A 23637-nucleotide genomic window follows, 5' to 3' on the forward strand; every position below is an offset into this window, starting at 1 on the left:
AACATATACCTTCATTATCCTGCTGCTCACTTCTATCCTTCTTGACGACTCTTCCATCTCATCTTTCGATATATGCTGCTGTCAGTCTGTCAAATCGGCCACATATTGCCCGAGTCGGTGACTCTCCCTGCCTCTTAGTCGCTCTGTGTCTCCCTGCGCCGAGGTATTCCTAATGCAGACGTGAGATCCCAAAGTTTTTGCTTTCAGATTCAGCGTCTCGTATTGCCTAATGCGTACGCCAGATCCCAAAGTTTTCGCTTTCAGATTCAGCGTCTCACGTTGCCTAATGCGTACGTCAGATCCCAAAGTTTTTGCTTTCAGATTCAGCGTCTCTATACCTGCCTTTCTCAGACGCTATCTCCACTTCCTGATCGCACCGGAGCCGCTATTCGCGACCACCCTCAGGCCGATGAAGCTATACCTGGGCTTGGTTCCAGGCGCGCCTTGCCTGACTGAACTGTAAGTCAGAGATCTCACCCTTTTTGCTTCCAGATTCAGCGTCTCGTTCCTGCCATTTTAGGATTGAATGCCGGAGGCACCAGAGACTGTGTTGTTAAAGCTGTGACGAAATGTTGTCCTACTGTAGAGTCATGTATACTAGTTGCTTATGATCACATATGTTTTCCGAGACAAGCGCATGAATATTGAATGACTACGAGTGATACATCATTTAACCAACAGGCTGCACGGATTTGGAACTATTCGACGACAAAGATGAGCTGAACAGCGACAACGGCGACAATGGTGAGTGCGGGTACAGGCAGACATGATGCTAGTCGGACTCGTCAACAATCGGACGGCTCTTGGGGGCCGCCTTGCGAGCACCAGAGGTCGCAGTACGGCGTCGCTTGCGTACAGGGCCGTCAGTCTCCCGCTCCTCATCACTCGAATCGCTGCTGCTGCTGCTGCTACCGCCATCCCTGCCACCAGCGCGTCCTCCAGGAGCAGACCTCTTGGCCTGCTTTCTGCGTTTGCGACCCGCATCGCTGCGAGTCTTGCGCGGCGCAATCTCCCCGGAAGCAACCTTCCTCGCATAATCGGCCTTGCGCTTCGCATGGTCTTCCGTGGAGAGAACGACAAAGCGGCAGGCACCAGATTCCAGTGCGTCGAAGAGGGTCTGGAGGGGAGGGAGGCTTGTGCTCAGCTTCGAGGGGCTGTTGAACGTTGGGTAGGTCCAGCCTTTGATGTCGATTCCATATCGGATGACGATGTCGCGTTCAAAGGTCTTGTAATGCATATGCACGTTCGGGTTCTTCGTAATGGCGACTGGCGTGCACGGTGAGTATGAGGGAACTTTGGCTATGAAAGGATGACGTACCGAGAAGCTCAGTTATCTTGTCTTGGATTTGAGCTTTCAATTGCTTCGCCTTGAGCTTCGACGTGTTTGCCATGCCTCAAGCATGTGTCAGCGGCTGATATATGAATGGATAGGTTGGCGACTCACTCCGAATGTCGCACTTCGCCAGCACAAAGGCTTCGACCATTGCAGCAATCCTGTCCGAGTCCCAACCCTTGCGTATATTGTTGACGAGGTAACCGGGGATGCTCTTATCAGTAAAGAACCAGATAGGGCTGAAATGAAATGAGGCGTCGTTCCGAACGATGAGCGACATCACGTCGATGCCGCACATGATCTTGAGGAACTCGTACTATGATTAAATTCAGTAGTAGCCCGACTACGCAAACGACGAATGACGTACCATCTTCTCGATCTTCTTGAGCGTTGAATACAGTATCTTCAGTCGCCCCCTGGACGTCAAGCGAAACGCTCCCTCCGAGGTCGAATCCCGCTCCTTGGTGAGGTCGGCCATAATCTCCTCCTTCTGTGTGTCTGTAAGGTCGTAATACTCATCGCCGTACTCGAGTTGAATCTCTCGAAGCTTCTTCCGCTCGCCTCTTGGGAGGTCTGCAGGCGATCAGTGAGTGAGAAGGCTTCGATGCATAGTTAAGAAGAAACGGTACCTTCGTTCACCTGGTTTGCGCGCCAGTGGAGCCAGGCGTTGTACAGATTTGGCTTGCGTTTATCGGCCTCCTTCGTCCCGAACTGGAACATCATGGTCAGGAAGTGGGACTGCGACTGGTCGAACTCTTCTCCTAATTTGGCCGCCAACGCCGCAGTCTGCTGGTACCACGCTTCGAGTTCCGTGTGGATCTTCTGCTGCTTTGCAGCACGCTGCGCCTGTAACGCTTCTTTCTGTGAGGTGGGAACTTGAGGCGGACGGCTTTGATGACTAGGCGTATCCGCCGCTGGTGCAACAGTGACCGTACGGCTAGAACCTCGAGGCATCGACACAGAAGCAAGTATGACAGAGAATTAATGGGAGGTCGGCGACTGATCCATTCAAGGCCATGGAACACTTACTTAAGGGCTCACGGCGTATTGGATAGAAGACTCATCTGGACCCTGCCCGCCGGCAGCGCACAGCAATGGCAATGGATCGACGGGCACTTCTCAGCAATGTTCAAATTGGTACGAAATGGTACGTTACTCACCATTTTTGTGCATAGCATAGCTTGAACGGCACTTCGGAAAATTTTCAGTCAGACTGAATACGGAGTATGGTGTACCAATTGAGGGGCCTTTACTAGGTTGGTAGCGGGATCCGACGGCGAGCTCGGTAGCAGTGCCATCCCAGCCCAATCAGGTGTGGCTGTCAATGGACCAATTTACGTGAACAGATCCCTGCATTGCTCAAGTTGCAGGGCTTCATGAGGGTTAGCGCACACCAAGAAAGACGATGACATTGCAATTACAGTATATTCACGAGCACATTGATGATTCACTACGCCGTAAGCCGACTCTGATCGTGCGTGTCTGCCACCATCGCTTCCGCCAGCCCTGAGGCCTGCTCCTCGCTGATGCTGAGACGACGGCGAAGTTCCTCTGGCCACAGCACTGCCGCAAACGTCAAAGCCACATCATCCAGTACATGGTTGGAATACTTCGGGAGGCCGATGTTGGCGAGGTAGCGGGCCGAGCGGTAGCCAAAACCGATGATCATCGTCGCGGGGATAGACTCTGCCTGCGGCGACGAGGACACGAACGGGGACATCGGAGAAAGCGGACGCGAGGAAGATCCCACAGAGGACTCCGAGTCAGAGATTGACACGGGCGAACCGGAAGGCAGCGAACGTATGGAACGTGTCACCCTAGGTTTGGCGATAGGCGAGCCAAAAGAGCTCCCGAGCTGTGGCTTAATTGACAATGCCCTCGGGGGCAACGGCTCAGCAGGTAGGGGGCGCGTACCGCCCTGAACAGCCTTCACCTCGGCGGTTCTGGACGGAGTGTCCTTCTTCGGCGCCTTGTTGCCGTCGCTGGATGCTGACGCACGCACCGCAACGACACGGCCGCTGGCAGTTGCCAGCTGCGAACGGGCCATAGGTTGCGCCGCCGGAGCCGCAGGCTTGGCCCTCAGCGGAGAGCAGTCTGCGAGCTGCGGTAGGATGATGCTGGGCGGTGGAGCGTCTCCGCCGGACGAGGACGGGGGTCTCGTGAGAGAGATGGCGGGGATAAAAGATCCACGAGACGAAGGCGGGGACTTCAAGACAGTCCCACGAGACGAAGTTGGGGACGTTGCGACTGACGTGACAGGAGAAGGTATGGACCGGGAAGGTGGTGCGTCCGCGTCGGGGCCGAACAGCAAGCGAACTAGCATGCAATTTGATTAGTACCTCCCCCTCAGAGAGAAGTCAGCACGTACCGGTGTCGATGGTCTCGTTCGGAGGACCACGCAGCGCAGCGATCTCACCTTTCAGCTGATGTACGAGTTTGCGTAGCTGCGCATTCTCGATACGCAGGTGGCCTACCTCATCCGCAGCCAGACACGCAGCATCGGAGGAGGTTGCGTTGTTAAAGGGCTCAGGCGCACCAGCGTGAGGGGAAGATGTGTCGCAGTGCGGGGCAACGCTGACTCCAACAAGACTGCCTGTATACCCTGTGGCGGTAAGGAGCCCTTCCAGCTCCCCCGTACACCGACCCCAAATCCTGTAATGAGAGCTGTTGGTGATGACGGGGAAGATGGGAAATGGACCGTCATGGTTCGGCCTCAGGCTCTCGTCGCTGAAGGATAGGTCCCAACCGGCAAGCTCTGCGGCACGCCGCCAGCGCCGACAGACCGGCATGCCAATGAGCTCGACGGTAAGCTGGACGAGCTGTGAGAGGATGGGCTGAAGCTCCGGCAGCTCGTCGAAGATTCCAGGCGGAAAATAGACATCCGTCTGGATGTTCTCGAGCTGGAGATCAGAGCCGGGCCTCATGCTCCCAGGAATGGACACGACAATGGTAGCGCCGCCACTAAGGCGGTCGTACGCCGTGATCTGGGGCGCATTCAGGCCGCCTGATGAGCGCAAAAGTTACTTGGGACTCACTGAATCAAACGCGACGCCGAGTAGCTCGCACCTCATGTTGTAATTTCCGTGGCTGCCTGGCGTCTTGGCAGCCTTACAGTCAGGATGAAACGCATCCCTGGGCAGGCCGTGTTGCCCATCCTTTCGTACACCAGAGACCAAAAATGCGAGAGCAGCGGAGTGAAGACGAGTCGGATAGCTTTGACCGAGGCCATCATGGTCAAGACCATCCTTCACGGACTGCAGTCCGGTAGGCGTAATCCGACACTTGGCGAAAGGGAGGGTGCTGTACATCGGGGAATGTGCGGTTAGATGCCCCAGGGAGTGAGTCGTCTTTATCAGTTCTCGACGGGCGCGTACTCACCTTCGATCTGAGTACGTACAGTACTCAAATTGGCGTCCGCGACAGCTGTTTGACAACTATTCGGTTGCGCATCCGTCCGAACCACGCGTACACTGAATCGGGACAGATCTTGTCCCGGTGAGATAATTGGGGTAGATCTCGATTTGAGATGGAGGATCGCAGCAATTCAGAACATCGAAGCGGTGAAACTAGACATACTACCAACAATTGACAGAGGTACTATTGGGTGCACGAACTGATACAGTATTCATCCTTCAATTCTAAGAATAACAAAATGTGCTCGTTCGAAATGTGTCTTACTTACAGGACGGCTATGGCGCTTCAGGCTGAAATGAGGAGTGGTGCCAGTCCACTGGTTTGCGATGTACCTAACACAAGGTGAGCATGCAAGGAAAAACAGGTAATCGAACGTCATGTCTCTGGAATATTCCAATGCAAAGACATGCTCACCTCTATCCGTATGTAGTGACAGCGACTGAGCACCGAGTTGGGCTAACGGACTTAAATATGCACAGATTGCCCAGGATTGCGGCGTTGCGACTAGCGAGTGACCTGTCTATTGTACCTCCAGCCTATCTCGTCGCCCCTAATCAAAATGATAGATATTCCTAATTCTGACATCGTACTTCATGATCTCGTACTCCGAGTGAATGCTACTTAGCTCTGAGTCAGTGAATACTTTCACCAGTCAATCATTGACCACTGATAAGCTCGCGATCGAGTGCGTTGATGCATTGCAAGTTGTCTGCATTGCGAAAGACATATATTCAGACTATCCAAGCTTCATACGTATGAGTGTCATTAGTTACGTCTCATGTTCTGCGTGATCGCGTACACCGAGATTGTCCATGAATGTAACTAAGGTATCCGAGTCCTGCGCTGACAGCGATCCGACAGTAAGCATGTCATCCCCTTCTGTACCCTCTGCGGACACCCCACTGTCAGCCAGAGGGGCGTACATAGCCCAGTCTGGCAGCGGAACGTCGTTGCCGCCTTGAGATGCCCTTCCAAGACGTTGTCCCGTTTGAACACTTCCCGAGAAGCCAGGAAGGCGAGCCGTCTGTTGGAGTCGTGCAGCGATGTTGGCGTGAATACGATCGCGGTACGTCCACCGCTGTGCAAGTTCATGAGCTAGGGAAGGATTAGTGACAATGTTGCGAGCAATAGCAATGTAGAAGTCGATATGATCGTCGTGCATGAAAGTCAACAATCGAGGTATCTCGACGTTCAACCGCTCGATCTCCTCTTCTGCGCGCTTCATGTCAAATAGCATATTCATCGCTTCACGGTTCTTGCGATCGGCCCATGGTTCTTTGCGAATGTCAATCCGCGCATCGCGGAGAAGGTCGAATTCGGCCAGGGACACCATCTCGAGAACTTCGTCCCACGACAGCGAAGGCCGCGGTGGAACCAGTGCAGCTGCGTGCTTGTTGTACCGCGTCAGTGCCTTCTTGATCGCTTCTGCACGCGCCTTAAGCCCTTTGCTGATCTTCTCCCGAAGTTTGTAACCTAACAAGCAAGGTCAATCATCTACGGCGGTCACGATTCAATGGGTGCACTCACCTACACCACTCATTCCCAACTTTGTCAGCTCGAACAAGCGTTGGACGATGAGCCGCTCAAGGTTGTCGACGGCTAAGCGATAATTGCGCATAGACAGGTCCTCTTCGGCCTGCGCATATTCAGGCGAACCGGCAACCCAACGGTGTTCGAGCTCGAGCTTGTCTTCAAACGCCTGGCACTCATCGTCCACGAGTTGATACTGACGCGCTGCAATTGTGCGGTTCCGTCTGAGGGCTGCAATCTCCTTCCTCTGGTACCCATGATATACGATGTAGAAGTCTTCCTTTGCCGCCTCTTGCTCTGTGTGGATTTTACGAAGTCTGCAACTTGTGAGTAAGTCATTGAGCGTAGAATCGGCATTGCTTAGTACCCTGCCGCTTCCAGACGCTTCAAGGCCGCCATGTAATCGGCCTTGCGCGAGACCTCCGGTGGTTCTTTCTTGCGACTGTGCAGGTACTCTCGCTCCTCGTCGAGAAAGCTCTCAAGATCCAGGGTCGTGACATGCAGCTTCGAGCAGAGAACTTCGAGCGCCTCGGCACTCTCCTTGCGGATGGCAAGCGCCTGTCGGTAATTGTTGTATATGAAATTGCCTGTCCAATTCGTCAATTTGTAAGTGAGCGTTCGTGTCGAATGGAGATGACACTATCTTACCCGATTCTGCGTGCTTCGAGTCATCCCAGTGACTGAAGAATTCTACAATGGCCTGATGGCGATGGAATGCGGATGCGAGACGGGTGCCTGATGCTAAGTGATTGGATGCCGAGAAGAGCCGCTCGCACCCTTCGAAGTCTTCTTTCCCTGCGCCGATGAAGTATCGGGGATGCCAGTGGACTTGGCACCCCCGGTTGTGACCATGACCGTGGAAGGCTGGGACAATACCGGTGAGACGCATATCCTTTGCACGTTGTGCGAGCGAACTTTTGGCCACGGTTCGTGCAAACGCGCACGCGATGTCGTACCCAACTAGGATGTCACTGCCATACACGTTCATCAACCTGTCGATGATTGCCAGAGGGTATTTCATCCTTGGGAAAGCGCCGTCAGTCATCATTACAAAAGGAAATGGAAAGTACTACTCACAGCTCTCCGGAGCGTATCATGTCGCAGATTGCAAGGAGGTGGCCGTGCCGGCATAAGCAGACGAAGACCCCAGTAACAGCAAAGAGCGCGAACATTTTCTTACGAGATTCAGGCCCCGCATTGCGCCACCGTTCCACGCAAGTAGTGACATCGGCCTGTGAATTCTCGTCACCTTCTTCAGGGCTGTCAAGGCAGCCGAATTCGTCGTCAAAGTGGTCTTCATCGTCGTGAGAGTCCTCCACTGCCGTTCCGTCAGCACGCGGTGTGGCTGAAGGAGTCCCGATCGGGGCAGGCACACATGCATTGCTGTCTGATGGAGCACTCGCACTAGAGCCGTCAGAGACGCTGGCACCGCTGGCAGAGGTGGCGGTAGGCGCGGTGGCAGAGGCAGTAGCAGAGGCGGTGGTAGGCGTGCCAGCAGAGGCGGCGGCAGGCACGGCGGTAGAAGTGGCAGCAGAGGCGGCGGCAGGCACGGCGGTAGAAGCGGCAGCAGAGGCGGCGGAAGGCGTGGTGGCAGAGGTGGCGGCAGAGACGGCGGCAGAGGCAGAGGGGCGCTGCTGGAGTGATGAGCTATCCTAGGAATCACTAGGAACGAATCATTGACTTACCGAACGAGGAACCTCGTCTTTCCAGCGATTGACTTCCTCCGTCGTCAACCAGAGCCGTGAGAGGCCGACGCGATCGTCTCGTAACGTCTTGCCTGCGCGGAAGACGTCATCAACAAGCTTTAATGACTGATTGCCATCCATGGCCACCAGCATCGAGTATTTGAGCGACGGCTCGTCCTGGAGCCTATACAAGCAGGGCGCGCAGGCATTCAGCATTGCCCATTCAGTGGCATCGCGCCCGAGTACAGAGTTAACACGCAAATCAATGCGATGTAGTATCTCGAGGTAGAGGTCATACGCGATGCTGAATTGATTGACTAGGGTGCGATTGAACGGAACCTGCAGGAGGTGGGTGAGCGGGGGCCCGGGCATAGCGATAGCATGAGGAACTACTGACCCTGTGTAGATGGCAGAGCGTCTGCACTAGTGCCTGTCTGCTGAGGCGCGGACAGGTGTGGTGAAGCTGGCGGTAAGCTTCCAGCGTGCGGAAAGCGATCGCAACGGATGGTCGAATTGGAGCTGTGCCAAGATAGCCGTGACGGACCAATGACTCGTTTGGTAACTCCTCCTCCAATGCAGGTGTAACGATTCCGATGTCTTTGGCTTGGACAACATGAGATAGATGTTGATGAGAACATTGACTTGTACTCACTATCGAAGCTTATAAGTACCACATCCCACGGCTGCACATTCCCCTCAAGAGGCTGCTCTCCGGCACTCCAAGCAAGATACCCGTCGACGAGCTTGTGGATTTGTCGCTGCCACTCCTGCTCGCGGAGGAACGTCCTGTTGGTGCGTGTGCGCGTGTCGTAGCGTTTGCTGTAGAGGCGTTTATACGAATCAAGTCTCTGTGGTGTTCTGGTACGCACCTGTGTTCCTCTGTGAAGAATGTCTGCCATATTGTGTGCTCGCCGCCCGCGTTGCTGTTGAACATCGCCTCCTCACCATGTGGTAAATTGGCTTGCATATCGTCCTCCCAACCCTCATCATCCTCTGGGTCGACGGCCATTTGATTCAGCGCATCACGCTCGGCGAAGGTAAGACCTGTTTACGTGTCGACTGAAGATAATGATACTTGAGATATAGAGAACTCACCTGCAAGTTCTGCCCGATACTTCTTTTCCAGCTCGGCACGCCGTCGAGCTGAACTGCACAAGGTTTGCGTCGCTTGTGCGACCGGCTTGCCAAACCCTTGCGAGACGCGCACCTTCACTGTCCGAGAGCCACCATACCGAGACCTCGACTTGTAAGACGCGTTGTTTTTGACCATCCGGATGCGACTGCCGGCAAAGCAAAAGAAGTGATGCCCACAAGAGAGTACAGCAGCCAAAGTGGGCTCCCAAGTGTCTGGAGCGTTGACGGCGAACACGTGCTGAGACTCACTGGGCGGACACAGTAGATTTCGGGGAATGCCGACTCGTGAGTGCCCCGAGAAATGATCGGGAGACAGAGGCTGGTAATAGCACTAATTCGGCGAGTAGCTGATGCAAGATCCCAAAGTTTTCGGTCACAGATTCAGCGTTTAGAGTGTCTTGTTTTGGGTGATATTAACGCTGAATCTGAAAGCGAAAAGTCCTGGATCTGACAACCAGATTAGGCAGGCTCAAGGCACTGAATCTGGGAGTGGAATGCCTTCGATCTGACGGACGCATGGAGCGATGCGGTAGCTCCAGTATTGACAGCAGGGAAGACTGCCATTTGAGACAGGCTGAATGCCGTGACAAAGGTGTATTTCGAACTGTGCCTGTGAGTTGCCACTATGCAATTTCTGATAGCATAGTGTCGCATTAAAAGTGCCGTCAAGGTGCGTAGTATAGTGAGTGCTTGTAAGATGACTGAGCTACTATTGATATGCAGGAATGGTGCCGCAGGCGGACACGTATAGCTTATGTACATCGGCAGGAGTGGCCTGAGGGCGGTCGCGAATAGCGGCTCTGGTGCGATCAGGAAGTGGAGATAGCGTCTGAGAAAGGCAGGTATAGAGACGCTGAATCTGAAAGCAAAAACTTTGGGATCTGACGTACGCATTAGGCAACGCGAGACGCTGAATCTGAAAGCGAAAACTTTGGGATCTGGCGTACGCATTAGGCAATACGAGACGCTGAATCTGAAAGCAAAAACTTTGGGATCTCACGTCTGCATTAGGAATACCTCGGCGCAGGGAGACACAGAGCGACTAAGAGGCAGGGAGAGTCACCGACTCGGGCAATATGTGGCCGATTTGACAGACTGACAGCAGCATATATCGAAAGATGAGATGGAAGAGTCGTCAAGAAGGATAGAAGTGAGCAGCAGGATAATGAAGGTATATGTTGAGCAGTGCGCCGAGAGGTTCCAGAGTGCACCACCGGAAACAGAAAGGCGCGGGGCGACACGGCGGGGGAGGCATGGTGGCGCAACGACTCGGGGCGGAAGGGACAGGGGATGATCGAGAGACATGGTGGCACTGGAACTGCAACAAGAATAGCATAGGGATAGCACCGGCGAGAGACGACAAGGGGCCGCAATAATATTGATATAGGTTAGGTACAAATGTGGAAGTCTATCAGCGCTTGGTGGCTAAGGGACCGACAGCTATCTAATGCGGAAGGAGGCGGGGGACGACGTCGAGGCTACTGATCAGGAGCGGCGGGCCTGGACGGGAGAGACCGGTAGGTCACGGCCACGGTCGAGAACGCGAGGGAACGGCCGAGACACAGAGCACGTGCTAGGATCCAGCGGCAATGGCTCGAGAGGTCACCGACAAAGTCAGGATGTCTCGGGTGAGATAACGGGAAGTCACTGAAATGCGTGGAAACGAGCCTACACTAGAAAGGTCACATGGCCCGTCTTACCTGTCTAATTAGGCTGCTTAGGTGGGATGATTAGGTGCCGCTGCTCCACTCCTCGTTCGAGTTCGTCTCTTGTTCCCGAACCACTCTCCTCTCTCTCTCTCTATTACGCTAGTTTATTCTCTACCTCTCTCGCGTGTCTGTAGCTACACTCTCGACTCGCGTCTTAAATAGACAACCTCGCCTCACGTAATCTCGGACGGTCAGCACCCCTTCACCTCGACGACCTAGTGTTCCCTGCCAGACAAGCGGCAGGGTTCCAATCACCCATAGATCCACCTAGATATTCCAAGTGGATGCAACTCCACATGACACACAGGTGCCTGACGGGCACTTAGTAAGTGATATAAGACTGTTACTGTTGTTAAACCAGCTTGTGAGGACACAAAAACCCAGAGAAATTAGTCAATATTTGTAAAGATAAAGGACACAACCTCCACTTGCTGCGGAGTGGACCATGCCTGACAGTACAATCCCTTCAGTTCATATTCTCAGAGCAAGCAACCCATGTGTCTAGTACTGTTGCACCTGTGATACCACCTCACTTGACACTAACAAGCAAGCCTTATAGCCATTCACTGGCTGAGAATTGCCTTAGTGAGCCCCTCTTGAGCATATGCCTCACACTGCTACATTAGGGTTCCATAACTTGCCATTGTCACTGTGCAGTCAAAGCTAGCTGTTCAGACTTCCATTCAACTTCTGTTGTGTGACTTCAAATCCAAAAAAGCCCATTCCTTCAGAATCAACCTCTGAATACTAATCCTCTGTATTCAGACTTAATCCTCTATTCTCAAAAAGCTCTAAATCTTGGCAAATAATCCCATTCCTTGCCGACTTAAGCCCATTATTAGCTTACTCTTCCCAGTTGAAGCAGTACTGCATACTTGTATAGCAGCACTGACTAAAGTCCCACCCTTTTTTGCATTCATTTTGGATCTGGTATCCTCATTACAGCTCAACTTTGCACCATCTGAGTAATTGCATTGCCGAAGATTACCGAAGATTTTACTCTTTGTTACCACTTTGTATAGGCAATACAAATCTCTATTACCAAGGTTACTATTCCTATCAAGCCGGCAATAAACTTGGTAACTAGCTGTCAACAAATCAAAAACAGAACCCTAACAGCTGCTGATGCTTGATGCACATGCAAGTACTTCAACTGAAGGTACTGGGGTCCTTATATATGGGGGGGCAATGCCTCTGGCCCATGTGGATGCTTAGTCAGTGATGCACTACAACAATTGTGGTCAGAAATTGATTGCGGACAGTCCTCCCTCAGCTTGTCACAATCTCCCTCTCCACAATGCCCCAGACAGCATTCCAAATACAACATGTATGTATATAAACATTATATGATCACTACTCTAGCACTATAACCTGAACCAACTCAAAGCTCCTGGTCTTATTTGCCGCCATTTTCAAGGTGTCCTGATGTGACTCCTGCAGCCACCTGCTGTGTTTGCACACACAGGATTGCTTGCTTCACTGCAAGTAGAACATCGGGTTTTTTTGCCTTCTGTTTCTTTAAGGCTGATGGTGATGGTGTCTCAGGGTCATCCAGGCAATAAGCCTGAAGCTGAAGCTTGAGTTCATCTCACTTCAGCTTTGCCAATTCATCATCCTCAATGACGAGCTTGATTGCTCACAGAGTATTTGGTACATTCCTCCTTCCTCTGCTCCTTCGCCACAGCCTTGGATGCCTGCTGATGAGCAACAGTGACATCAGGAAAAACTCATTTTACTTGGCAAGCTTGGCCAAGCTTGGCCAAGTACAATAAGACTTGGGGCTGTCTTGGGGTACTTGTACAAGGCCTTCGCTTGGCGCCAGACGCACTGGTTTGACCAACCGTGGGAACCGCACCATCGCCCGAGCGCCCGAACATGTCGAGGGTGACTCTCAGCTCAACTTTTGCGTTGATCCTTCCCCTTGACCTCTCCTGCGCCTGGACGGCCACTCAACGCGTCCAGCACCGCATCAAGTCGCCAACGAGCCAGCACCCCGACCCTTGCTAACACACACGCCACCGCTCTGCGCTCAACGCGGAGAAGGATCGTCGACTTGAAGTGACGCAACACGCAAAGAACCGGCGCGCGACTGCGCCACGAACCCGAGTGAACACCAGCTGGCTACAGCTGGTGTGCTTCCGTCACAAACACGAGTGAAACAGCGCCGAGACACATGCCGACCACGAGCATGCAGGGCCAATGCCCGGCATGCAAGCGCGGCTGATGAATGGCTGCAACGCGCACAAGGTTGAGCACAAGCTAACGGCGGCGGGTACGGGTGGGGGCGAGGGGGAGAGAGTAGGCCAACAACGTTGAGCAGACGGGCAGGTGAGTACCCACCTCCTCCCCATTGTGCTGCGTTCTCGCTCCAAGGACCGCACCTCGACGCGTCAAGCCCCACCCCGCACACGCCTACGACGACCCAGCAGAGCACGGTCCCACCCGTGTTGCCCGCCTGTCGCCACCCACCTGCGTCACCCACCCGCTGCCATCCATCGTGTGTCACGTTGATCCCTCTCCCGCCGCTCGCATCTGATGCGTCTACCGCGCTCGTCACGGCGACCCCATTCATCGTGTGCCGCTGCCACTCCACCGCTGCCGCCTCATCGTCGCCGTCCTCCCACCCACCTCACCGCCACCACTGATGCCAGCACGAATGTGCCGCTGCCCGCGCCCGCCTTGCGTCCTCGCGTCGCCCGCACTCCGCACTCCACGTTTGTCATTAGCGCCTGCGCAGCGCTCTGCGCGGGCGGTCCTCAAGCGGACCTTGTCCGCATCCGCCAACCCTCTTTACACGAGCTGTCTCTCGACAGCAACCCCCTGTGACCGACACATGTACTAGAGTAGTACAATAGTAACATGAAGCGGGTTAACACGTCAGCATTGAACTGTCATATTACGCGGCTGTTAGGAATATCTAATTGAAGTGTCTAAGTCACGAAGTCTGTCAAGTGGCTAGCGCCGACACATGACTAACAGCACGAGCCTTCCTTTTTAGGAAGAGTCAATACTTACCTACTTGAGACTTAAGTCAAGTGACTAAGGAAGATCGTGCTGGACCTCCGATCGACTTGACTAGACTCACCTGTCATGACCGAACCAAGGCCGATCAATTTGGCTTTTGAACAATGAATACACGGGCAGTCGACCGAGGATCTCAATAGGACTATTGTTCACGTATGGAATATTCTAGGACTCTTTGTAGATATATAAACACTGTTGTAGAGTATGGACGAATAACACTCTCTTGAACTTCAATCCATTGGTGTGAGCCACTCGATCGTCCATAGCCCTGCGCTGGACATACTAAGGTCGATCGTACTTATAGCCGTGCGCTAAGCCGATCCACCTTGACCCCTTCAATAGTATAGCCTCGTGCTACTCTGAAGGGTTCGGTAAGAGTAAGCTTCACCGATCTACGGTTAGAGTCGGGTTCGTGCTTAGTGGCATCCTCAACTATTGTTGTAACGCTCTATTCACTAAAAGTCGTAACCGACTTACTTCGATCAACCAAGTTTCTTAGCTTCACTAAGAACGTAGGCACTACTGTGCCACTCCGAACTTAGTGCCTGAACTTGTTGAGCAAAATCGATTCTCGATCGACTAATCCTCATAAGTCGATCACTCAAATCGTTGTGTTGATCCTCTTCACGACGAGATAATCCTCAATTCATTTCTTAACTAAGGTGACTACGATTACGTAACTACCGATGGTTGTTACTAAGTAAGTACTCGGTAAGTTAGCAATCCCAGTCCATAACAGCAGCCGTACGAGGGCGCCGCGCTGGTACAAGGGCTGTTGTGGCAAAAACACGCAGCAGCACTGTGCAAACCTTAAAGTGCCAGGGTGCCTAGTGCACGGTCCCCCCCGCCACACGTCGTCTGCCCCACACCTCGTTGCCCCATCTGTGCCGCCCTGTCCTTGCTGCAACACGCCCGCCTTGCTAATCACTCCCTGTGAGGTCAGGCTAATGAGCAGGCTAATCGCTCTGGAGGAAGAGCTTGAGCTGTTCAACCTCTTGTCGTTGCAAACTGCCAGTCTTGGCTCAGCCTTGACGGGCTTGCTGAAGAGCCTTCAAGCCTCTCGACCCCTACAAGGCGTCGGATTCCCAGCACCCATGGAGGAAGTAACACGTGTCATGGACCATACACAAATGAGTGAGTGGTGTTTTCTCCTCTATATGTCTTGCTCACAAAGTGATTAGGCACTGCTGAGACCCAATGCAACATTGATGTTGGCGTGGGCATCGGTGCAGGCTTTGAGACCAATGCTGCCCCCTCCCTGCCTGCTGTCAGTCAAACAGGTATGACATCTCATTGGTACAGATTATGTATATGTTGTTTATACATCTCCAGAGCCCACACATGGCCCCCAGGGCAGCCTCGGTCTTTCAGCAAAGCTTGTGAGTGCGCTCAGCCTTACCCACAAGGGACCGGCGGGGGACAGAATGGTGGACATGTAGTAGCCCATCGCAATCTGGCGATAGGTCTGCTTCCGCCCTGCCGGCGAGGCGGCATACCGTATATGGCCGCTCAGGGATGGGATATCCTAGAGGAACCAACACAGGCAAGGGGTGCAGACATTCGCAACATGATGTCATTGCTGGCGGCTGACGTTAATCACTCACATCTCCTGGATATTGCCCTTGAGATTGAGGCCAGCCATGTTCGTCTACAAGGGGCCCAGCTACGTGACGACGCGCCGCTCCTTGACCTCTCCAACCGATGCCAGACAAGCTTGAATCTCAGCACGGTAGCGAGTTTTTGGGCAATGATCAATCAGATACGTTTAGCCTGCAGAATTTCAGAGTAAGTTGTGTGTGGGTTCTTGTTGACCCTTAGGTTGATCTTATGCCTTCTAGTATGATTGCAGCACACCCTGCAGATGCAGACAAAAAACTAACTGTGGCTGCCATATACCGCTCTACGTATGCAGGCTACCGGTGGAAGCCACCCGCGGCACGGACATTTCAAGATTGGAATACTGCCAGGACAAAGTTCATGAGACTTGCAGCTGGTGGTAAGTCTCTTTGAGCTTTCAATGACTGTTATGTACGTATTGCTCATCATTTATACAGGTTCTGTTGGTGCTCTGGTCTTAGTGGCCCATAAAGAACTCAGAGTTAAGATCGGAAATTGTGATGGCCACATTGCCAAAGACCTGGCCAATCTCATGCGCCACACTCAAGGTAAGTAGCAATTGTGTTCTGTGTAGGTATAGCTCAGTGTTTGTTTCATTAGACACTCCAGAGGGAAAGTCATCAAAACTGTCATTCCTGCAGTGGCCCTGTTGCTTTGTAACCTCACCCTGCGTCTGTCGGATGTGGTACCTGCAACAGGACCAGCCAACACCCATGTAGGAAAGCTCTGCAGCGATCTCGATGCTTCGGACGATTTGTTTGATCGAATCAGAAAAAAGTGAGTTCGCTCGTTCAGTCTTGAACTTGTTCAAGCTGACCAGTCTCAATTTAGTGGGTTTCATCTGGTGCCCCACTGCAAGGAGACCTGGGCCAGTTGCTACAACATAACCCTGCCAGATGACATGGCTGGGTTGTTGCCGCTAACCCAGCTGACAGATCTCACTGAGCTTACGTCCCAACTGTCCAGACCCATCCTGTCGCCCCTCTCTGTCTCCTTGCCCCCCCTCCTCTCGCCAGGCTGCCAGCAAGTTATATCTACCTCCTACAATGCTCACCACCAGGACAACATCAAGTACACTGCACCGCGTGGTGAAGACAATGTTGCATGGACTGAACAAGAGAGACTCAAAGCTGTCCATGCAACAGTGCCTGCAAGTCTGGATGAGTTCCAGACTGAGGTACGTCTAATCTTACCCCGCTGATCCCCACGTTCATTATCACCCCAGTTACGCAATCTATACACCAAGGGGAAGAGGGTCAACAATACCACTGACATCCAGGTCCCAGTTGCCCTTATTTCATGAGAGTGCTCCTAGTTCAACGGCCCATCATGAGCTAATACCCTTACAGAGATGTCTTGACACTACGTGACTCGGACAACGATCTTATGATGTCGATCTGCACATCCATGCCGGTCGACCTGAGGGCCAGCCTTACTGAAAGGCTCATCTCATGCTTTCCAACTGATCCCCTCAACGTTCTTGATACTGCCACAATCAGTCGCAGCGAGCCTCTCAAGTTCCAGGCTCTCCATTTCTCATGGTACAACAGACACTGCACCCGGGTAAGCATACATTCTTTCTGTGGTTCTGAATGTGTCTCATGCATATCTTTATGCAGGGACATGACGCCCCAGTTGACGTACCCCCTCGGAAGCTCAGGTGTGCTAATCGTTCTAGGACTAATTATGCACAAATGTTACCCTACCCGTCGAAGGACATTGAAGAGCACCACCTGATATACGACGCTCTGAAGACAATCCTGAATGATGTATTCTGCTGGCTTGACAAGACGGTGAGTGCTGTCTGCTGTGAACATCTCACACGCTCAAACTTCAAGTAGCTTCTCAGAATTCTGCCTCAAGAATATTCGCACCTAGAAGCCTCTGCTAGCATTCTTCCGGATCACCATACCTCCCCTGTCCACCCATTCCTCGGACTGGTCATCAACATGAACATTGCTACCTACGCCCATCGAGACAGCAAAGACAACTCAATCTGTCTGGTACTTCCAATAGGCTACTTTGACGGCGGAGAACTCTGTTTGCTAGAAGCTGGCCTAGTTGTACCCCTTCAACATGCTCAGCTGTGTGTTTTTCCCTCGCATTGTTTTACGCATTTTGATCTACACTACTGTGGTCAACGAGCATCTGTTGTTCTACACTCAGATCAAGAAATGGTGAAGTGGAGCACGGGGGATTGTAACGTTTGGGCTTCTAATGTAAACTTTTGCTAATAATATACTCTTGTTGGCTTTGCCTCTTGTACTCACCCACCGCGCACGTTCATGCACATTTACAATTTAGTTCACGCCCACATCGATTGTCCACTTCAACTTGCCAGCACCAGATGTGCCCATGTCAATGCCCGTGGGAACCGAACGATTGCATGAGTGCCCGAGCATGTTGAGCGCACAGCTTTGTGATTTTTGCACTCGACTCATGCCGCCTTCCAACTTCAGCTTCATGTCTCTTGTGCCTTGACACCTCCTCGACGTGTCAAGCCCCATCTAAAGCCGAATGAGAGGAGGTGTCACCGCCTGCGCACCTTACAGCTGCGGCCCACCCGGCCTCCATGGTTGCAGCGAACGAGGATTGCCGCATGCCCGCACCTGCGTTCACCACGACAACACTCGACCTCAGATGAAGCACCACACGAGGCTTCTCAAGCCTGCATCCTCGAACAACTCATGGACCGCTGAGGGATCGATGTCACCCACCGAAGCTGCTGCTCCAGCACAACATGCGACTGCTTCAACGCGAGCCATCCCACAGCCCGATCAGGAGGAGGTGGAAGGCGCGAGGGAGAGTGAAGTGAGCATGAAGGCTCGAGAGCACAGGTGAGTCCGGCAAGTTGTCATGTTTAATAATGATTGCTGTTAGTAGTCCCTGCAGGTGTGCACCATTGCTCGCATGCTTGCACTCTCGCACCCATTATTTCTCCCATCTTCGCCCCTCATATGGATCTTCTACCTCCACCTCCTATGTGCCTGGATGGCCAGCCGATGCGCCGAGACCCACACTCGGGCAGCCCAGCAACACGCCGAACTCACCGTCATGCAGTCCCCACAATTCAGCTGCGAAGCGGCACAAGACTTTGCGTGCGTCGTAGCTACTCCATTGCGTGTACGTAGAGCTCTACGTAGTCAATGGATGCACTTACCCCGCCAGTGACCACCGCGCGACAATTGGCAGCGGCTGTCCAATGTCGGTGAACGGCGGGAATAGAGCAATTGGATGACTCACCACCATCCGCGCGGGCACATATATGCACCAGGCAATTGACCCGCCTTCGCATTGGCGACACAACACCAACCTCGTCCGCCAGCTCATCCTGAACAACGCCTCGTCGACGAATGTTTGGCTCTTCCCTGCGGTGCAACTGAGGGTCCCACTGCAAACGTGGCGAGCGGTGCAGTGGTCATGGAGAAGGCGAAAGGCGAAGGCGAAGGAAGTGAATGAACGAGAGATGCGCAGAGAGCCAGTGGGCGCGGGCATGGCGGGGAAGGATAGACGTGGAGTGAGAGGTGTATTGGGATGCGGCGTGTGTTGGGCGGTGGTGGGGGATGGACAGCCAGAGACCAGGAGACCAGATGGTGAGTTTCCGTGCTTGCTGGTGCGCTCAATCCGCTTTCCCACAGGCAGTGCACGACTCAATGCAGACCACAGAGGCGTGACCGAACTTGAGTGTGCTGCTGCAGGCAGAGGGCAAGTTGAGTCGGGCGACACCAGCACTAGCCTGCCACCCGCTGCGGCAACAACCGAACAGCGGTGAAAGCCACAATCAAGACAGTGAACGCCTGCACCGAGCACATGCAAACAAAGCGGAAGGCGGACTCCTTTGCTGCCCTGCTCGCGCTCGCTGCAGCTGAGACGGGTGCATCGGCTTGCCCACAAACTTGACCGCAGGCAAACCACGGCGGTGGTGCGTGCAAGTAGTGCTTGTAGCACTTTTTCATGGACTTAAAGACGCTGGAGCCTTGGGCGCCCGCTCAATGGGCCCACCGGAATGGCGGAGAGCCGGTCCCAAATGGCACCCTGAGCGCGGCTGCTCTCTCCTTTCTGCTGCCTTCTTCTGTGTTGCCAGCACCATGTCCTCTAGCCCTCGTACCACTAGATCCACTGCTAGGAAGCAGGACAAAGTGCAGACCGCTAAGGCCACCAAGTCTCAAGAAAAGACATCTGTTAAGCCACCTAAGACCAAGAGATCCAGTGCAGCAGGCGCCACTAGCGACCATGACAAAGGATGGTCAACATCACAACAGAAGCAACTGGATGAACTTCTCAAATGCAAGGCAGCGGTGCAGAGAGAGGAGAAGGAGGTACAGCGGTCCGGTATGTGCTCACAAGATCGAAGATGGTGTGAGCTTACATATTGAGCCTGACATCAGGAACTCGCAAGCGGGTGGTCAATCTGACCATTGAAGAGTAATCTTCAGCTGATGAAGACCAGACACCTGCTTGCAAGAAGGCAAAGAAGGTGCAGGAATCGGCCAAGGGAAACATAAGTGATGAAGTCCAGGAAGCGGTGTCTGTGACACCCGCTTCATCTCGTTGTAAGTGCCATAAGCTCTGTGAAGTACTCAGACATGTGTATCCACATTCACATAGCCAAACCCAAGCCAGCCTACAGGGGTGCAGCTGCGCTAACAGAGGGAGAACGCGCCATCGTTCAGAACTTGGGTTCGTACTTCCGTACTAGTCTTTGCCACTTACTGATAATTTGACAACTTTGTCGATCGACTGTCACAGACATTGCTCAGATTGCCAACAAAAAGGGTCAGAAGGAGCCAGAGGAGCACAGTGACAAAAGTGACGAAGGCAGCGACGAAGGGTTGTCACAGAAGAAGGCGATTTGAGGGAAGAAGATGAGCATAGAATTGTAACATATGTGCCTCAAGTTAACTTGTACGATCTTTGGTTTTCAGACACTGTCCTCAAAGGGAAAGAATCGTGCCCCAAGGCAGGAATCATCAGAGGCCTCAGATGATACCGCCAAACCAGGGGTTGTAGACTCCAACAGCTCAGCGTATGCTGGGAGTGAGGACAAAAAGAGGTCAAGCTGGGATGAGGACGATGTCATGGTGCGTTCAACTAGTGATGCCTGAATGACTGACACAACATTGATGAAACAGGACATGGGGCCCAAGAACGCGACAAAAGGGCGTGCCTCTCAAACAACACAGAAGTCTCGCAATTGTGTGAAAGCTGGGGACCTGCCCATGGACATGAAGCCCCTTGTCAACATGGCAAACAACTGCATGCACAATTGCCTGGCTCTTGATACCGCATGGACAACGGATACAACAATCACAAGCTCTCGTCTTGTGTCCAGCAACCAGCTCGTCGCTTATGCCTTGAAGGATGCTCGCAACTCGGTGGACAAGGATGGAAAGAGGATGGTGACGGTGTGCACTGCGTACAAGATGTTGAGACAAGGCACCAGCAGCAAGGACGACAACCTGCGCAAGCAGGTCAATTTGGTCGTAAGTGCTATGCTGTAGTCTTGACAGTTTAGTTGACGCTGCACAGGTCTGGGGCACTGCCTCGCAGCTTCGCAATGAGGTGAAGAGGAAAGCCAAGGTCATTGTTGATCATGCGTATGGCTTGAATGTGGTTCAGACCAATAAGCGGACCCAACTTGCATTGTGGCTGCTCACGACTCACGCCATGAAGGTGAAGGGAGGCAAATGTGGTATCCCTAACTTTGTGTTTGGGGATATGCAGGTTGTCTGGGATGAAAAGGGCTCCATTGACAAGGAGGTCTGTCTGTCCCATTCTCTTTGTTCTTCCTGCTATGTCGGGTGGGTGATGGTTCTGACACCTCAAGTCAGAAATCAAACGTCAAGAATGATGTACCATTCCGACACCCTGCAATCTCTGAAATCATCACGCAGCAGTGGTTTGTGGGTCACGCAAAGACCACCACGCCAACAGAACGATTCAGCAGTGTTCCGGACAACTTGATTGCATTGGTGTGTAATGCCGTAAGCTTGGTCTTCGTTCAACTCCTGCGTTGTTTGATCTTGTATTCTAGATCGAGGTTTCATTGAGGGAAGTGGCAACAAACACACCCATGTCGTTCTCAAACAAGCAGTATGCCCCCAAGTAAGACATTGCATTGAAGCAAACACTGAATACCCTACAGATGGGATGACCTGATGTCAATCCTGGAGGCAACTCGGCAGAATGCACCTGACTACTACAAGGCAACAAAGAAGCTGCTGTGGGACAGCATCAAGTGAGTATATCCTGACAAGCTTTTTGTTTTTCATGATTGCTGAATCCCTCCCCAGGACCAGCACAGAGAGCGGCTTCAAAGCCAAGGTGGCAGCAAGTGAAGACAAAGGCGATACGTTTGTCAACTGGTCAAAGCTCCAAACGGTCGCGCTTGAAGATACCAGCACAGTGTCTGGCAGCAAGGCCCAGCCAGAGCCTTCTTCTGTCGAAGCTTCAAAGAATGGGAGGAAGAGGAGCACAGCCAAGCCGTCATCATCTACAGTAGCTCACGCTGGTCCTTCAAAAGCTCAAGTGGTTCCAGCAATCACAGAGCCATGTGAGTGAGCACAACAGTGATGTAAGGGTTGTCTGATTAGCATTACAACAACAGACAACACTTTGGGTGATGTTGAAGAGCTGGAAGATGATGACTGATTTGGCATTCCGATGTGAGTTCCTTATTTGTAGCGACTCTGAGGTTGTTGACATTGAGTGTACAGAATCTCTATATACGTACTACCTACATTGCTCTCTCTTGTCCGATGCCCTTGTCGCTTGTCACTATCACTGTGACCTCATTCTCCTCAGTGTGCTGTGCTGTACTCTGCTGCTGTATTCTAGCCATACATTGTGTCAATGTCAGTCAATGTGATGTCATGGTATCAGAAAATCTATCCTACAATGAGAAAGCAGCATACTTAATCATCTTGAGGATGAGGAATATGTCCACCAGTTGCTTGGCCCAGAGTAAAAGCGAGTAAACAACTCTTCAGAGCATTGGAGGTGTTTTAAGCTCGGCAAGTACCACAAGTGAGACAGTGAATGCAGACTGAACACTTAATAGCAAGGTTTTCAAATTGCAAGCTCCGCTTGGTCGTCTTGTCCAAGTAAAAAAAGGAAAACACTTGTCTTTGGAGCCAAATGTGCTTGGGGAGCTTGACCAAGTACCACAAGTAACATGAGTTTTTCCTGATGGATGTCATGTTCAGTCTGACATTTGTGCTGCAGCGACCCATACCTATTATTGAAGTTGCATGCCTCACACTGTACATGTGAATGGCACAAGTTGTCAAACATCACCTCCATGAACCTGGCTGTATCATTATTGTTGTGCTTCTTCTGTGTGTTGAAGTATGCCTGAGTCCCATGTGGAGTATTCCTCATCAACCATGGTTGGTAATCAGCTAGACTTCGATGCCGGCTGCATGTTCTTCCTTGCAGTCCTCTGCAAGGTTTCAGAGAGCTTGCGCATGCCTCAGAGGCCTTGCGGGATGGGACATTGGCCAGTAGCAGTGTTACGGGTAGGCAACATCAGGAAAAAACATTCTGTCTTAAGTGGTCTTGTGGAGAGCAATAAGTGTCATCAAGTGTCATTATGTGCCACAAGTGCTTAAGGTAAGTCGATTTCTTCATTTGTCTTAATTAAGTTCCATTAAGTAACCAAAGTAAACACTCATTCCAAGCAAGAATAATGTTTTTTCATCCTTACTGGGGTAACTTCTCTCATGATTGTGCTGTGTTTGTGCATATGCTGTCATAACAGGCATCCCAGATGCAAAAATGTTGCCCAAAATAATCTGCCATTTCCCAGAATTGAACCCCTGACCTGCTACACTAATTTCTCACACTCTCAGCACAAACTTCTGACCACTACACCATAGGTCCCTGTGCTTGTGCCCTTGCACAATAACCTATATTGACTATCTTTCTGGACTTGTAGAAATCTGCAATTGCTGCCCCCTGTTAGCCCAGCCCCTGTGCATCCCTGGGCTCTCAGACTGGCCTCATTTCTTCTTGGCACTATCTGTTGCCTTGCAGACCTTGTGTAGACTTACAATTTGCTCAAGGCCAGGCTTCTTGTCTCACTTTGTATGCTTAAATGTTCTTTTTCTGTCTTTCACCCTTAACAGGCCAAATATGTCCAAATCCTTGACAATATGACTTTGACCACATTGAGCAATCTGACATCTCATCA

The 23637-nt window shown here is 52.3% G+C and overlaps 5 protein-coding genes across 5 annotated transcripts; 2 read left to right on the top strand and 3 right to left on the bottom strand.

The window, feature by feature from the left end:
* Nucleotides 1-772: 772 nt before the first annotated feature.
* C8Q71DRAFT_722852 (uncharacterized protein) lies at nucleotides 773-4641 on the bottom strand (the record flags this gene model as incomplete). Its single annotated transcript, XM_047921545.1, has 10 exons — nucleotides 773-1266; nucleotides 1319-1393; nucleotides 1445-1649; nucleotides 1701-1906; nucleotides 1963-2277; nucleotides 2494-2524; nucleotides 2569-2651; nucleotides 2801-3649; nucleotides 3702-4317; nucleotides 4369-4641. The coding sequence occupies 10 exons, from the start codon at nucleotides 4639-4641 to the stop codon at nucleotides 773-775; spliced, it is 3147 nt and encodes a 1048-aa protein (XP_047780674.1).
* An 875-nt stretch (nucleotides 4642-5516) lies between these two features.
* On the bottom strand, nucleotides 5517-8512 carry C8Q71DRAFT_704735 (uncharacterized protein; the record flags this gene model as incomplete). The annotated part of the gene is made up of 7 exons (XM_047920404.1): nucleotides 5517-6220; nucleotides 6281-6553; nucleotides 6661-6864; nucleotides 6926-7299; nucleotides 7355-7595; nucleotides 7959-8301; nucleotides 8360-8512. Coding segments are annotated over 7 exons (2292 nt in total), but the record flags the coding sequence as incomplete, so codon positions are not given.
* Nucleotides 8513-10916: 2404 nt separating this feature from the next.
* On the bottom strand, nucleotides 10917-13377 carry C8Q71DRAFT_722854 (uncharacterized protein; the record flags this gene model as incomplete). The annotated part of the gene is made up of 9 exons (XM_047921546.1): nucleotides 10917-11072; nucleotides 11111-11126; nucleotides 11653-11672; nucleotides 11699-11861; nucleotides 12269-12375; nucleotides 12446-12499; nucleotides 12542-12742; nucleotides 12818-12894; nucleotides 13146-13377. The coding sequence occupies 9 exons, from the start codon at nucleotides 13375-13377 to the stop codon at nucleotides 10917-10919; spliced, it is 1026 nt and encodes a 341-aa protein (XP_047780676.1).
* A 3425-nt stretch (nucleotides 13378-16802) lies between these two features.
* C8Q71DRAFT_689884 (uncharacterized protein) lies at nucleotides 16803-17548 on the top strand (the record flags this gene model as incomplete). Its single annotated transcript, XM_047919849.1, has 3 exons — nucleotides 16803-17009; nucleotides 17066-17248; nucleotides 17288-17548. Coding segments are annotated over 3 exons (651 nt in total), but the record flags the coding sequence as incomplete, so codon positions are not given.
* Nucleotides 17549-19534: 1986 nt separating this feature from the next.
* Nucleotides 19535-22097, top strand: C8Q71DRAFT_856687 (uncharacterized protein; the record flags this gene model as incomplete). Its single annotated transcript, XM_047927332.1, has 13 exons — nucleotides 19535-19778; nucleotides 19835-19851; nucleotides 19897-19999; nucleotides 20055-20126; nucleotides 20196-20255; nucleotides 20448-20527; nucleotides 20579-20929; nucleotides 20976-21206; nucleotides 21278-21430; nucleotides 21481-21539; nucleotides 21592-21684; nucleotides 21740-21999; nucleotides 22054-22097. 13 exons carry the CDS (start codon nucleotides 19535-19537, stop codon nucleotides 22095-22097), a joined length of 1767 nt encoding a protein of 588 aa, XP_047780678.1.
* Between the last annotated feature and the right edge of the window lie 1540 nt (nucleotides 22098-23637).

This window comes from Rhodofomes roseus (assembly GCF_022264815.1).
Source record: "Rhodofomes roseus strain CIRM-BRFM 1785 chromosome Unknown C8Q71scaffold_7, whole genome shotgun sequence".
Lineage (NCBI taxonomy): Eukaryota > Fungi > Basidiomycota > Agaricomycetes > Polyporales > Fomitopsidaceae > Rhodofomes > Rhodofomes roseus.